This window comes from Pelmatolapia mariae, linkage group LG8 (genome assembly GCF_036321145.2).
Source record: "Pelmatolapia mariae isolate MD_Pm_ZW linkage group LG8, Pm_UMD_F_2, whole genome shotgun sequence".
In the NCBI taxonomy this organism is placed as follows: domain Eukaryota; kingdom Metazoa; phylum Chordata; class Actinopteri; order Cichliformes; family Cichlidae; genus Pelmatolapia; species Pelmatolapia mariae.
This window is the reverse complement of record NC_086234.1, coordinates 999743-1014570: the sequence shown is the minus strand read 5'-3', so window position 1 is coordinate 1014570 and position 14828 is coordinate 999743. Positions and strand designations below refer to the sequence as shown.

At 46.6% G+C, this 14828-nt stretch overlaps 2 protein-coding genes across 2 annotated transcripts; one reads left to right on the top strand and one right to left on the bottom strand.

Moving 5' to 3' along the window:
* Positions 1–871: 871 nt before the first annotated feature.
* Positions 872–5692, top strand: LOC134633411 (microfibril-associated glycoprotein 4-like). Its single transcript, XM_063482259.1, has 7 exons — positions 872–878; positions 2131–2231; positions 2372–2414; positions 2680–2772; positions 3064–3231; positions 3609–3801; positions 5533–5692. The coding sequence occupies exons 1-7, from the start codon at positions 872–874 to the stop codon at positions 5690–5692; spliced, it is 765 nt and encodes a 254-aa protein (XP_063338329.1).
* Positions 5693–6353: 661 nt separating this feature from the next.
* a1cf (apobec1 complementation factor) lies at positions 6354–14565 on the bottom strand. The gene is made up of 11 exons (XM_063481956.1): positions 14464–14565; positions 14242–14376; positions 14022–14152; positions 12604–12842; positions 10999–11163; positions 10706–10803; positions 10438–10575; positions 9813–9957; positions 8434–8672; positions 6605–6741; positions 6354–6516 (listed from the first exon to the last, which is right to left on the bottom strand). The coding sequence occupies exons 1-11, from the start codon at positions 14563–14565 to the stop codon at positions 6354–6356; spliced, it is 1692 nt and encodes a 563-aa protein (XP_063338026.1).
* Positions 14566–14828: the final 263 nt, after the last annotated feature.

Sequence of the window (14828 nt, the reverse complement as noted above, 5' to 3'; positions counted from 1 at the left end):
AAACGTGTCTCAGTGTAGCTGCTAACAGCTCCATAAGTGTGAGGCTGAGGAGAACAGCCTCTCAGTGGAGAATAAATCAAAGTTCTCCGCTGCAGCTCCAGAGCCACATGAATGTCCCACATGCAGAAAGATGCATGTTGTGTACACACGACCTGTTTTTTCATGCTCACATCGTTCCTGCGCCCAGCCTTTGTTGGCTAATCAAACTCTCATATCTCAGTTTACCAAACAGACGTGTTTGGATGAGGATGAGGAGGATGCAGGATGGCTTCTGATTGGTCAGCTTGCTGTGATGTTCTGCACATATTAGCAGTGGAGTCTAAAAACAGATGTTTGTGAAGTGTGTTGAGTTACTAAGTTTGGTGGATTTTCAGGTAAGACTTTATAATAAATATCAGTAATAACTGATAACTTCATAGTTAATTAACGGTTAGTTAATAGCTCGTTTTTTTGCTGTTACTAAGAAGAAGCTGCTTCTTCCTTACCGACACTGAGCAACAAACATTTTAAAATTAATCTTTTGACCACATTTTGATCGTGTGATGTTGGTTGAATGACAAAGTACTACAGTCTAGCAGGTGGTTGCTAGGTAACCGTTCTACATGGAGATGACATATGAAGACCCCATATTTGTACTATGATTTCCATCCAGTTTCCTCTTTATTTAGCAAAAGGCCGCCTTTACTGCTTCTACCTGAATGATGAGCTGAAGTGATCAGTTAATCAGACCCATTGATTAACAGGATTCAGGTGTGTTAACGTCGCCACAATCTTCCTGGGAGTCGACGCCACAGCACAAAAAAAAAAAAAAAAAGCACGAGCTTCATCTTCTTTTTTTAAATGCATTTATTTATTTTTTATTTTGGGGAACATGGACAGTACTTCTGCATTTTTGTTAGAAACTTATCTGCAGGTATTCTTCAGTCATTTCAAGACCTGCAAACCACCAGGTGATGTTTTAATGATGTTCAGTATTGTTTGTTAACTTTGAGTAGAGTTCTGTTATTTTGACCTCTTTTATGGGCCCAAGATTTTGATTATTTTTGCATGATTTAACCATTTATGTTTTTGGGTTAAATAAAAAAAAATCCTTTTTTGGGGGACTTTAACCTGTGCCTAAGTTTCCTTTGCTGCTCGTTCCATCGCATCCAGTTTGATGATGAGCCCGTTTGTGTGGAGCATCATTGCTGGTGATGAAAGCCTATGACCGAGCCACTTTTAGATGAAGAGGCCACAGTTTAAAGCAATGAAGGCAGCGTTCAGGTGAGGCGGGAGGTTGAATTCCTGCCCACGGTCAGATGGTTTACACAAGTTTGATGTCCTGAGGCATCACAGGGATGATTCAGTTTCCAGGAATGTTCAGTGGGCGTTTGCCATCATGCACACAGCATACTGAACAGCCAGGAGGTTTCTGACTACATCCACACAACCCGCTTGAGCCGTTTGTCAGATGTGTCCCTGTGACTTTTATTAAATTCCGTTCTTTTGAATTCTTTTAGCGAGAGAGAAAGACTTCTGACTCAGAGTGGTCAAAGCTCAAAAAAATCATCTTTAATGTACATTTCCGGAAACGGAGAACTGTAGACACGAGCACGCACCCACAGTTCTGAAAGCATTGCAAGCTAAAATACGTATGTATAGTTCTGCTGTACGTCACACACAGACACACATAGTTTCGATCAAAACAACTCCTTCTGGTCTGACTAATATTTGTGTGTGTGTTACTTAGTTCCGCTTTTTCTGTCTGGTTTCCTGTATCTTATTAATATGCCTCTGCAGCTCTGCACTAAACTTCCTGTTTCTTAACTTCCCCTTACTAAAGCCTTGGTTGCTAAGGCGACCAGTCACCCTCTGACCTAGTTCTTTCTCACATCTGGCCTTGGTTTATAAAGGCCTTTATTATTAAAATACATAAAACAATATAATCAGAAAATAAGCACTAAGAATATATATTTATCTTGTAACACTTTCTCAGGTTATCCAAGTTAGACGATGCTGGCAGACATCAATCACACCTCAGACATCATCATCAAGTTCTTCTCCAGCATCACTTAATGTCCACGTGCTGTCCTGTCCTCTGTTCCAGCCGCTGTCAGGCCTCTTCTTCCTCGTGGCTCTGGTGTTGATAAGCTGTCAGCCCATCCGCCACCTGCTGGACTGCAAGGACGTCTACGAACAAGATAAGCGGAGTCTACACCATCAACCCCATCAGATGTACATCTGCTGTCCAGGTACACTTCATCCACCCCGGGACAAATACTCACATTACATGACCAACAGATGCTACAGATGGAAGTTGTGTCAGTGTTTATTCATGATGCTACGCAGAGAGAAAATGTGTTGACCGCGTCACTGCTGTGCTTGTGTGCAGCTGTACTGTGACATGGACACAGACGGAGGACACTGGACGGTGAGTATTCATCCGAAGTTAGCTTAAAGTCTCAGCTGGAGTTCTCCGAGTGTTGTCTGAGCTCTCAGTACGTGCTCAGGCGAGGACAATGAGCAGTTTTACCGAATCTGGTAGCTCATGATGTTTCTGAAAGCATTCACAGACATAAAAGTCTGAGATGGTGATTTAAAGGGTTTAGCAGCAAATAACTTCCTTTAAAATAAGAGAGTTGGTGCAGAGCTGCAGAGTTCTGACAGTTTGATTCAATCAGATGCTTTGTGTTCGGTCCTTCCAGAGGAGGATGGATGCTTCGGTGCACTTCTACATGTCCTGGGAGGCGTATAGATCAGGCTTTGGCAACGCTGCTGCAGAATACTGGCTCGGTGAGAACAGCTCCTGTCCGTCTCCTGCACCTATCAGAGTGGCGTGCTGCTGAAAGAGAGAGTCATGTCTGCTGAACTTGTTTACCTTTGTTAGCTTCATCAGCTGTTAGCTCCTTCATCCAGAAGAATCCTGATGGTGTTCTCCTGATTTGTGGGGTTCTGCTTCTCTGTCCGTGGCCTGCGTTTAGGTCTGCGAGCCACTTTGGAGGGACGAACTCTTTCTTGTGTTTCATTTGAGTTGCTTTGGAGGTTTGTTTCACGTTCTAAAGTTTTACATGTTGTTCTGTCAAGGTCTGGAGAACATCCAACAGATGACACGCCAGCAGGACTCCAAGCTGCGGGCTGACATGGAGGACTTTGAAGGAAATAAAGTGCATGCTCTTTACTCGTCATTCGAGGTCGCTGCTGAGTGTGACGGATACAAACTGACTGTGTATGGATTCTCCGAAGGGTGTACCGGTGAGTCATTAGATGTGATCTCTACGAACAACTGCAACCAGTTGCACAACAACTAAAGACATCCACATGAACCAGCAGTGAGACTCAGCGCGAGACATAATCACTCCTGCAGCTGCGACGCAGTAAAAACCTGCAGCTGTTTGGATCATAGCAAACTTTTAGTGGCGCAGCAGCAGGAACGCAGACCGACCGGTTCACAGCAGATTTCAGCCCCAGAAGCTACTTTCGAGCTGAAGTTCAAACATGAGCCCTGACAGGTGTATCAACAGTCACATGACTGATGTCTTTGTAGAGCAGCAGCGTCTGAGCCCAGCAGGTTTCGTAGTGTCGGGATTAAACGCCACATTAATCTTGGTTTTGTCATTTTCTATCTGGAGACTCGCTGACGTATCACAATGGGGAGAAGTTCTCCACCTTTGACAAGGACCAGGACAGCTCGAGTACAAACTGTGCCAAACTTCACATGGGGGGGTTCTGGTTTAAAGATTGTCAAGAGGCAAACCCTAACAGGATTTATACCTGGGGGAGAGATAGCACCATGCCTAACTTTGGAGTGGAAATCCTGGAAAGGTGAAAGTACTTCCTGAAGGTCATCAGCATGAAGATCCGCCCTACGCCGTGATGGTCACATGTTCACAGTCAGAATACTTAATCAATTAAAATTAATCATTGAGGAAATTATAGATGCTCCTCGTGTCATATGTTCCCGCCTCTTCCTGATCTGTGATGTAACCTTTGATCGTCTGCCTGCCTTTTAACAAATATAAAGAAATAAAAGTTCTACATGTTTGATCCAAAGTGTGCTGCTGGGTGAAGTCTGTCTGTGCCGGAGGAGCTCATGATACCTGCCGATAATAAACGAGACACAAACAGCTGATGTGCTCTGGTTGCAGCCCCCTAGTGGTCACAGCCTCAAACTACAGCTCCACCTTTTTCAGTAAGAATATTAATCTGTATGATGTCGTTCTGCTAAAACAATTCAATTTTAAGTAAACAACATCAAATCACAACAACAGTCACTTCACTGTGCTTTATGTTGTAAGGTGGACCCTACAATAATGCAGAGAATGACCTTGTAGTACCATATCACCCTATTAGAGCACTTCGCTCTCACACTGCAGGCTTACTTGTTGTTCCTAGAGTATTTAAAAGTAGAATGGGAGGCAGAGCCTTCAGTTTTCAGGCCCCTCTTCTGTGGAACCAGCTTCCATCACTGTCCTCTATCCGTCCTCTGCTCTCATTTCTTCAGTTTTCACTGAGCTTTCAAAGAAGACACGGGGGGGCTGCTGTTCATTCAGATCTTATTTTATTCATTTTGAGATGATTATTAAAAATCAACAGTTTATTGCAGCGGTTTCTTTTCACGATGTGAGAAACCTGCAGAATTAGCTCGACAGATAAGCACTGATTCAGTTTCCCATGTTTCAGTTTCTGAGTCAATTATTACAGAAAAATGACTAAAATCAGTTTGTACAAACACAGCGAGGATGTTCATTCTTTCTCCTGGTATAAAAATAAGCTCTAAGTGCTTCACACACTTTAATACTGTCTCTGCTTCAGCGTGTTCACAGCTCGGTGTCGTCGATTAAAACTCTCCAGAAACATTTAAGAATAAAAGTCAACACGAATCAACGACATCGCCGTGTCCTGACAAGTCAAAGGTCAATCACCTCCCTCAAAGCAAGCATGGAAACTCATTAAACTTTTATTAGAGGCATGAACCAGCTTTAGTAACTTTAGTTAACCAGAGATAATAAACCCTGGTTTAGTTAGTGGCAGTGGACCTGAATGAAGGAAAGGTTAAAACAGATGAAAAACAATGAAAGTGCGACGAGACAAGCATCACGGCATCAGCAGCCTCAGAGACACCAGAACAAAGTCAGCAGCTGCACATCCACAAAGTAAGAGCAGCTGAACTTCCCACAGATTCACTCTAACAGCAGGGACAACGTTTCTGATCCAGCTTCTGTTAGCTGGAGATCATGAGGATGATGAACTGAGAGCACGCTACGTTTCAGCAGTACAGCAGTAGTATAAGTGTATCATATCACAGCTTTTTAAAAATGTTGGCTGAAACAAACTGAAACAGGAACTTAAATACTGGTCTCAGATTTTTAAAAGACAAAAGTTTTCAGTAAAAAACCGAGCGACACGAAGGCGACGGCAATAAAATGCTGTAAACACGCTACGAGGAAAAAAAACGATCCAAACGTGAATTCAAACCGACCAATCTCAGCCAATCACGGGCTGCCTAATCAATGACGAAACCGTGGAAACCCACGGCCATGATTCGGATTACAGGAAGCTGGAGAGCAGAGAGCGACGCGCGGAGAAAGAAGAAGATGCTGACAAGTCTGAGATGTTTTCTGGCTGCGGCTTCCTGCGAGACTCAAACCGCCGAGTTCTGGAGAGTCTGGACCTCAGCGTGAAGGCGCATTCGATTCCTTTTGTTTGGGTTTGACTGAGCACTGGTATCTATAACGAGCCAATCAGATTTCATGTTGTACTTTCAGGAAGTTTGAAAAGAGCATCAAAGCATCCTGTGGGCGTTCTTCTTCTGAAACCGCTGCTCTATAAAACACCGTATCCGTCAGTGTGGCGAGCTGCCACAGCGAAGGCGGGGTAGCCATCGTAGGTGGTGTAGGTGGTCAGGTCCTGACCCAGAGATACGGCCTGCTTCAGCTGGGAGGCAACCGCCGTCGATGCCGGGCCCGCCAGCGTGTATCCTGCAGGGACACACAATGCAAACTCAGCACCGCCTGTTTCAGGACTGCAGCACAAAACTTTAGCTGTTCTAATCCCATCGAAGCCTTTTAGCTTCAGTATTTTTATAGGCTGTATATAAAAGATGGACGTAGCCGCTGTGATGTCACCTCCTGGTTAGTCTCTCGTCCTCTGCAGGAGGAGGAACGTTTTATTTTGAAAAATTGAAAGTCATCAGGAGAGAGTTCACTTACAATCACACAGCAGGCGCCCCCTGCTGGTCATCAGCACTCGCGCCATCTGGCAGGCCTTGAAGCTACGTCCATCTTTTATATACAGTCTGTGGTGTTTGGGCCTGTAGGTGAGCGTCTGTCAGCGGTTAGTTGAGTGAAGCATTAGTCGGCTTTGGGTACGGACCTTCACATACCTGGGAAGGCTACTGCTGCCACGGCAGCCGCAGTAGCACAGTTGGCATCGGTGGCGCCCTCCGTCTGCACGCCGAGTGTCTGCAGGGTGTGTTCGGCCGCGTGAATTTTAGCCTCTTCTACGCCCGCGCACAGCTTAGCAGGGGTGAAGGGATGGCTGCCGAGAGACACGTGAACAGGTGGACAGTCAGCGCTGCGTCCAGCTGAACAGCAGGCAGGTGATCAGACAGGTGAGACGTGCTTACACGTTGGGGTACTGAGTAGCCAGAGCTGGGATGGTGATCTTGTAGAGAAAGAGCTGTCTCTGGTCAGGACCGATGGCAGAGTGCAGCTGATAGATCGGCTGACCCCAGTTATTCTTCTGACAGAGCTCCTCCAGAACCTGACAGACAGACAGGAGGACCGGCAGGCAGGAGGACAGAGAGACAGGAGGGCAGGCAGGCAGGAGGACAGACAGGAGGACAGGCAGGCAGGAGGACAGACAGGAGGACAGGCAGGAGGACAGGCAGACTGCAGTATTTACTCACAGTAATGGTGCGTGAGAGCTAAAAGTATAAAAGTACGAGGACAGTCTGTTTGACCAAATATAAAAATATATTTTGTACATTTTAGTGTTTTAATTTGAAAGGTTTGTTCTTCCTTTCTTTTTAAATGAGCAGCATTTAATAAATCCTGACAGCTTCAGTATCGTCAGACTGATCTGGGTTTAGTTTTTCCTGCAGATGAATACATCAAATCTAATTTGATCTGATGTATCCTAGTCTCCCTCACTGACAGTTCATCTGAATTAAAACTGAATACAATAGAAAATGTAAATGTGGAATATCGCCACCAGGTGGAGCCTCGTCCCTGTTTGCTGTTTCAGCTGTGATATTTACTGCAGTGCCATGAAGGCATCATGCGGTCCATGTTCACTGCTGTAGATCAGGTCACATGACTGACTGAGTGGCGCTAAAAGATTCAGAGTTTTCCCCTTCATGCAGTTACCTGACTGCTGTGGGTTATTTTGGGGGAGTGAAATCCTCAGATTCCAGTGGGCACTCTGTGGCCTCAGGCTTCTCCTCCAGCTGTGAATCACCCCAGTGCACCTGATGAAGCCAGATGTCCACAGACAGACCAGGACGCTGCCTCCAGACCCTGAGCATTGGGCTGAGGTCAGCCCGACTGCATGGACACTTTTCCATCAGTACCAACTTGGATCGACTCACCACAGTTTTCAGGGATTTCCATTAGGCCATAGTACTAAAGTAGTAGCTGCTCAGCTGGGGTTCCAAGTGATCCAAGCAGTCACTAAAATGTGAGCTCGTCAGACTGCATGCCACCAATTGGCTGGTCAGTGGCATCACTTGATGAGTCAGGAGAGCATCTTGTTCACAAAAATCAAAACCGACATTTTTGAAACCCAGCAATGAGGGAAATGTCTCCAAAAACAATGCCGTGGTCCCCGAGTGTGAGAAAAAGCCTCAGACCGAGCAGCAGGTACATCATCGCCTCGACGTCCACCTTTGTTGTGGCGTTCGTGTCACATACCACAGGACGTTCGGCCCCGTTGCTATGATGACAACAATGTACATTAGGTAGTACTCGAAAGTAATGGAAAACCAGTCGATCGGAGTCAAGTTGATCCGATTGGGAACTAATGGACAAGGAGCCTATCTGAAGCACCGAGGTGACCCTGCGGCCCCACAGGAGGCCAGGCTCGTTTTTACTCAGCCAAGGTGCTTAGGCCTGGGTAACGCTGGCCCAGGTGAGGTTATTTGACACATCAGGCCGGGACCAGTTGAGACCCCAGTCTATGCTCTTACTCCTACCCCCAAATCAGTCTCACAGATGGCCCCGTCCCTCCCTGACCCTGCTTCTGCCAGAGGTTTCTTCCTATTAAAAGGGAGTTTTTCCTTCTCACTGTCGCCAGGTCTGATTGTTTTCTCTGTATAACTGTAGAGTCTTACAGAGTCTATACTTACACTATGATAAATATATAAATAAAAACGAAATGAATTTTATGAGTTTTGTGCTCTGGATTTTTGTGCCACACCAACAATTAAAGGCCTCTCGGTCAGGTGTGTCCTGTTACCTGTGGTGCAGGCTTGACAGCGGTGGCCTTCAGGTTCGGGGTCATCGGGGTCAGCTCCATTCCCGGCAGAAGATCATACAACTTCTCCTCTTGCTGCTTGTCTGCCTTCAGCCCGTAGGAGGCACCACCGCCACCACCGCCTCTCCCCACGGCTCCGCCCCCAGCAGCGTAGGCCAGGTAGCCCCGCCCACCCAGTCCCCGCACCCCCGCAGCCCCTACAGGTACAGTCATGTAAATTTCTACAGGAAATCGAAAAGGCAGTGAAATCAATCAAATCACCGGAAATCAGCCGTAAGAAGAATCACACAGCCAGACAATTATCTGATCAGAGTGAACAGGTACAGTGGTAACCACGGTAACAGCACACCTGCCCTTCTTCTGCTGCTCTTTGACGATTACCGTTTCCTGCGTGATTGAGTTTCAGGTATTTAAATTCATTCAAGCCTGAATTGACAGAAACTTCTCGGTGATTCGTGGATCTGTTTTTGATTCCTGCTTCAGAAAAACATTCACACATCATCACGTGTTTGTGATTCAGCTGAACCGCCTCACGACACAGGTGAAATGATGGTTTCTGAGGCCCCGCCTCCAGCCTCCGCACAGCGGCAGGGTTACCTCTGAGACTCGGACACTTTAAAGTCACAGTTGTGCAGGCCCACTGAAAGGACTCACTCTGACTGATTTGTGATTGGACAGTCAGCGTTCAGGGGCGGGGCTTCACAAACTCTCAGTTCACCATCAGAAGTCTGTTTGATTGTGCAGAAACATTTTGGAGCTTTCTTTTATGTTTAAAGCTCTGCAGCATAAAACTAAAATCTGAAAGTGCTGATGGATGCAGAGCGAGCTCAGACTCACACAGAAGCACTGAAATGCAGCAGCCTATCAGAGGCAGAGCAGGTTCAAAGCTGAGCCCTGGAGGCTTTTACTCAGAGAAACACAAAGATTTTAAAGTAAATGTGGATCCATGTAATCTCTGACAATATTCAGGAGGATTCTGCTTTTTCCTCAGAAATGAACCCTCTCCAGCTCATAGACTGTATATAAAAGATGTAGGTAGGGTCATGTGACACGGTGAGCGCGGGGTATGGTAGTGGGACTCAGTAGACTCATTTCCCTTTTAGAGTCGCTACCTGCTCGCCATTAGAAATAATGTGGACTTGTTTGTTTCTATGAGTCAGCTCTGTGTTTCACTGACATATGTGTGTTCTCTGTGGTTAACCAAGCATTAGTCTGTCCCCAAGGTTTCTCTGCAGCTGTTCAGGTGTTCTGACAGAGGGTCTACCTGCTCTTTCAGTCTCAGAGTGCTTTTATTCTGAAGGTGAGTGCGAGCTGTCTTTGCAGGCATTCAGAGATCACACATGCTCTAAGGGCATCCTCACCTCGGACCGACGGCGTCCGGATCAGACCTCGACCTCCAACGTGAGCTTTGGCCGCTGGGAAGCGGAACTGAGCTGGTATGGCTGTGTAGGCCTGGGGGGCGTAAAACACCGGCGCACCGAGGTACGCCGCCGAGGGGTCGTACATCTATAGGAGGAGAGAGAAAGATGTGTATTTGTACATTTTAACAGGAAGCAGATACGAGTTTCCTGGAGCATCAGAACGAGGTCTACACTCACAGTTTCAGTGTTTCCTGTCACATCTGCTGTCGTTCACGTTAAACATCAAGCTGCTAATAATGAGCTCAGTCTGTGTTCAGTAACCCTGATCTAAGCACTCTTAGATATTCGGTCATATCAGGAACACGGAAGCCACACCCACCTGCTGTTCAACCATTGAGTGACAGCCAGTCAGAAGGAAATTGTCTTAAAGGGGGAGGAGCTAAAATAACTTGTTTCAGACAGCAAATGAAGTGAGGGGCTGCACCGAGGCTCAGTATCAGCTACAGAAGGATTATTTTGAGCTGTGGATCATTGAAAGCTGCCCTGAAAGGAGGAATAACTCAGAGTGCCTGTTGGCTTCCTGTTGGTCAAACATTGTGTCACATGGCATTCGCCAATAACTCACCTGTCCCAGCGTGTAGGAGGTGTAGTCGGTCTGTAGCAGAGAGCCTCCTCGGCCTCCCGTCCCTCTGGTGTAGCGAACATAGCTGTCTTTGTCCACCGGCTTGGCCAGCGTCACCTCGATGGGAGAGCCGTCCACCACCTGCAGGAGATCCTGGTCAGTCTTTGAGGCTTTCAGAAACCTTGTCCTCAGGGTTAATACACAGGTGTCAATCAAACCTGATTTTGATTAGTGAAAATAGAGGAAGAACTAAATGTTGGGCCTTGCTGACCTTCCCGTTGAGCGCTTTCATGGCGTTGATGGCGTCCTCTCTCTGAGTGAAATGGACGAAGGCGTAGTCTCTGATCTTCTTCACTCGCTCCACTGCGCCTGCAGCACAAACACAATAAGTACTTTTCTAAAACCAAATTTCTTTCTCTGTTCTGCAGACACTTGTCCTCAAATATAAAATACTTCAAATATTACTTTTAAACATTTGTCTTTCAAAATCTGCAGTTCAGTTACAAAAATGAGCAACAACAAGACGCATTCAGGGACAATCTGACATCAGAGCTTTGATGGAACCTGGCTTCAGGCTGTTGAACTCCTTCTCGATGGTCTCCTCTGTCGTCTGCAGCATCAGGTTCCTTACATACAGAATCTTCACTGTTGCCATGGTATCCTCGTCAACCTCCACCTCAGGCTCTGCCCAGTCCACAGCGATGGCGTGACCCCACAGCTGGATACGACCTAAGAGAGAAGACGGAGACTCATGATCAGGACTGGGAGGGATCGTTCTCTTTGTGATCCTCGACTTGTAAACTGCTGGTCTGAAGCCACTCCCCCTCAGCTGAGAAGGAGGAGCTAATTACTGCTATAACTGCTAATTACTGCTGATCAGTAACATCCAAATAAATCCTGTCTCAAACTGAGCTCAGACGGCTTGGACAGTACAGTGACCTCACAGCAGCCATGTTATTGGTCACATGATGTTAATGAAAATGCTCCAGAAGGCTCCAACAGCACAAACACAGTTCAGAGGAGCAGTTCAGGTGAAGCTGGCAGACAGTTAGCAGCTATAGCCACCTGTGTAACCATCCACCTGTCACTCAAAGAGGCCACGCCCCTAAAAAGGTAAAGTTTAAGCCTTAATACAATTTAAATAGGTGAGTTATATAAACAGACGTTATGAATGGGAAATTATCTATAAAGACCAAACAGGTTGTAAAGACATTTATTTCTGCTGTAAAGGTTTAACATGAGAGTCTATGAGACTGACTCACTGCTGCCTCTGCTGGACGTCAGAGGAACATGCTGGCTTTATTTTTCTAAAATTCCTAGAGCGTGTAATTGTCCTCTGGACGTGCTGGTGACGTTTGTGGTGTTGGGTTCAGGGTCAGAAACCAAGTAAGATGCTAACGAGGCAGACGCTCTTTAACTTCAGCAGGAAGGCGCTATGATTGGACGCCAGATTTCAGAGGCACGGTGTCGTGGCTTTCCACCCGCTTGATCAGACTTAATGCTGCACAATGAGCCTGATCTTCCTGTGGAGAAGCAGTAAAGCTGTTTCTGTATCTTATCTCTGACACTTTCAGCTTTAGACTCCAGGAGAATCAGACAGTGTAACAAACCAACAGCTTTGGGTATATTTATGGATCTATCTGAAACTGGGATCACATTACTCATACAGCAGTTATCTTATCATTAAGCCCATCCAAGCTCTTCTTCTATTGGACATTGTGTCACAGGCTGTGATTGGCCAGTGATAATGCAGCCTTACAGCCAGCCAAAAAGAGACTTTGGCATTTTTTTATTATGTTAGGTTTACTTTACGAGGTATTAGACAGTGTGAAGCCGGGTGGAGAGTTACTGCTGAACTATAAATTATAAATTAATTGGTGAGGCCCTCATGTGGCCGCCTAAGGAAAATTAACTGCCCACTGCCGGTGTCAAGGATTTGTTAGCTAAACCACTGCAGCTGCATCTGCTCAGTGTCTCCAACACCACAGGAAGTTGGAACCAGCTGATCAACAGAGCCTTCGAGTTTTAGGGGATAACTGAACCCGTTTTAACAGATCCTTTGAAAACATCTTATTTTTGGAGTTCTTCAGTGAATCATTCCTGAAGTCAGAGAGGGAATTATAACAGTACATTAGCAAAGAAAACTCGAGTTTGAGTTTGGTTTGGTACCTGGCAGCAGTTTGCGGCGGGCCATGGCAGCTGCTCGGTGGCTCTCATACTCGACAAAAGCAAAGCCTCTGTTCTTGGATTTGTCGGCGGCGCTGGGGTACACGATGACATCGACGACGCCGTCGGTGACCTTCTTCATCTCTGACAGGATCTCCTCTCGCTTCTTGGTTTTGGGAATCCCGCCAACAAAGAGGCGGCAGTTATCGACGCTGGCACAAACGCCGAGGAGGCGTCCGTTCCTGTGGGGCAGAGAAAGATTTGGTTCAAGCTCAAACGGGAACCCAGCTGGCTAAGGTTGGTTTGTTAGGTCTTTGCTGATTGGCACTTGGGTGTTTCTATGTTTGTACTGGACTGTGACCACAACCCAAGACTTTGGGTTTATTTGTTAAGGTTTTTTCTTTTGTGTTAAAAACACTCGAGTACCTGCACCATCTGTTTCCCCGGTGTAATACTCCCAGGTCTATTTTGAGATAAAGAAGCTCTCCTTGCTCTCCTGCTTCCTGCCTAAACTGTTCACTGTATCGGCTTACTTGCTCTAAATGTGATGAACATTTGAATTTTGGACTTGTATCTGCTCTGGTTTCCTCTCCTCTGGACCATTACGTAGTTTGGGTGTTTCTGGTGGATTGGTAGAATAATCTTCGTTAGGTCACTGGCAGGGTTAAAGGTCGTAGGGTTGGGTGTTTGGTTAGTGGGTCATAGAAGGTTAGTTGGTCAGTTGATAGGCTGCAGGTCAGGGGTGGGGAACTCCGGCCTCAAGGGCCGGGGTCCTGCAGGTTTTAGATGTGTCCTTGATCCAACACAGCAGATTTAAATGGTTAAATGACCTCCTCAACATGTCTTGAAGTTCTCGAGAGGCCTGGTAATGAACTAATCATGTGATTCAGGTCTGTTGACCCAGGGTGAGATCTAAAACCGGCAGGACACCAACCCTCGGGGTTCCCCATCCTTGCTGTAGGGGGATGGCCTGCTGGTAGGGTGATGGTAGGTGGGTACTGTTAGTCTGTACCAACGTTAATTAATGATTCTCTCAACAAGGCAGTCACCAATGAGGAATCAGAACCAGGCTGGACTCCCAGGTTTGACTAGTCGCCTGACTGGTTTGACTCTGGTTGTTGTAACTAAAGACTTATATGAGCTGAAGTCAGGTGAGGCATGACTCTTGAACCACCTCTGCTCCACATCCAGGAGAAGGTGCTCACATTAAAGATGCCAGCTGGTCAGGTTGTTTGGGTTCTCAGTGCTTCCTAGTTTGCTGCTCCATTATTTTTGCAGTTGTGAACTGTTACTAGAAAAATAACTCTAACATTTCTTTGACAGCGACTGAAAGAAAGTAGACCTGAAGCCTGCCGATGTGCTTCTGAGAGCTCAGTTATCCTTTCATTTATCAGTACAAATAAAGATAAAAGAGGGATCACCTAATCTCATAGTTGTTGAGCTGCTTCATGGCAGCCCTGGCCTCCTGTTTGTTGCTGAAGGTGACAAAGGCGTAACCTCTGTTGTTCCCGTTGAAGTCCATCATCATCCTCACCTCGTAGATCTTTCCAAACTGAAGAGATGGAGAGGGAAGCACAAACAGATGAAACAACACCCCCAGATAGATCACAGTGACCGCATCCTTAACCGTGGTTCTCTGACCTTCTCACACAGCGGAACCAGCTCATCTTCAAACAGATCTCTCGGCAGTTTCCCCACAAAGATCTCGCTGCCCCTCTCCGGTGGGGGGCCGTCCCAGCCTGGAGGTGGGCCGCCGTACCGCCGCTGACCGTTCTCCTGAAGCGCCAGCAGGAAAACACGAAAAGCATTCAGGAGCAGTAACAGACACGCGCTGCTGTCTCCTGGGTCTGAGGGTCCACGTACCTGGCGCAGCTGGTATCCGGTTCGCTGCATGAGTGAACGAAGCGCCGCCTCCTTCTGCGTCCCCGCCAGTCCGTCCCCGCTTGCTTTCTGATTGGAATCCATTGGGTGTGATTGACAGCGATATGTAAATCAGGGAAATTAGCGGTGCTCACTGGAAGACAATAACAGCAAAGGTGTTATCATGAATGCAAACAGCTGTGAACCGGTCTGCCTGCACGTGTCATCCAATAATGTGCCGGAGCATTGCACACAATACAGTCACACCTGTTTGAATGCAAATCACTGCAAGCTTCAGACCGTAACATGTTTGAGGGACGTTAAATGTTCATTTGATGTCGTGCTGATGGTTTTATTCCACACTGAAA

Coding starts and splice junctions, on each gene's coding strand:
- LOC134633411 (XM_063482259.1), top strand. Junction 2,232..2,371: donor GATGTACATCTGCTGTCCAG/GTACACTTCATC, acceptor GCTTGTGTGCAG/CTGTACTGTGACATGGACAC. Junction 2,415..2,679: donor CGGAGGACACTGGACGGTGA/GTATTCATCCGA, acceptor GTGTTCGGTCCT/TCCAGAGGAGGATGGATGCT.
- a1cf (XM_063481956.1), bottom strand. CDS start 14,565: ATGGATTCCAATCAGAAAGCAAGCGGGGACGGACTGGCGGGGACGCAG. Junction 11,164..12,603: donor CCGCCGCAAACTGCTGCCAG/GTACCAAACCAA, acceptor CTTCTCTCTTAG/GTCGTATCCAGCTGTGGGGT. Junction 6,742..8,433: donor CTGTCAAGCCTGCACCACAG/GTAACAGGACAC, acceptor TCTGTCTGTCAG/GTTCTGGAGGAGCTCTGTCA.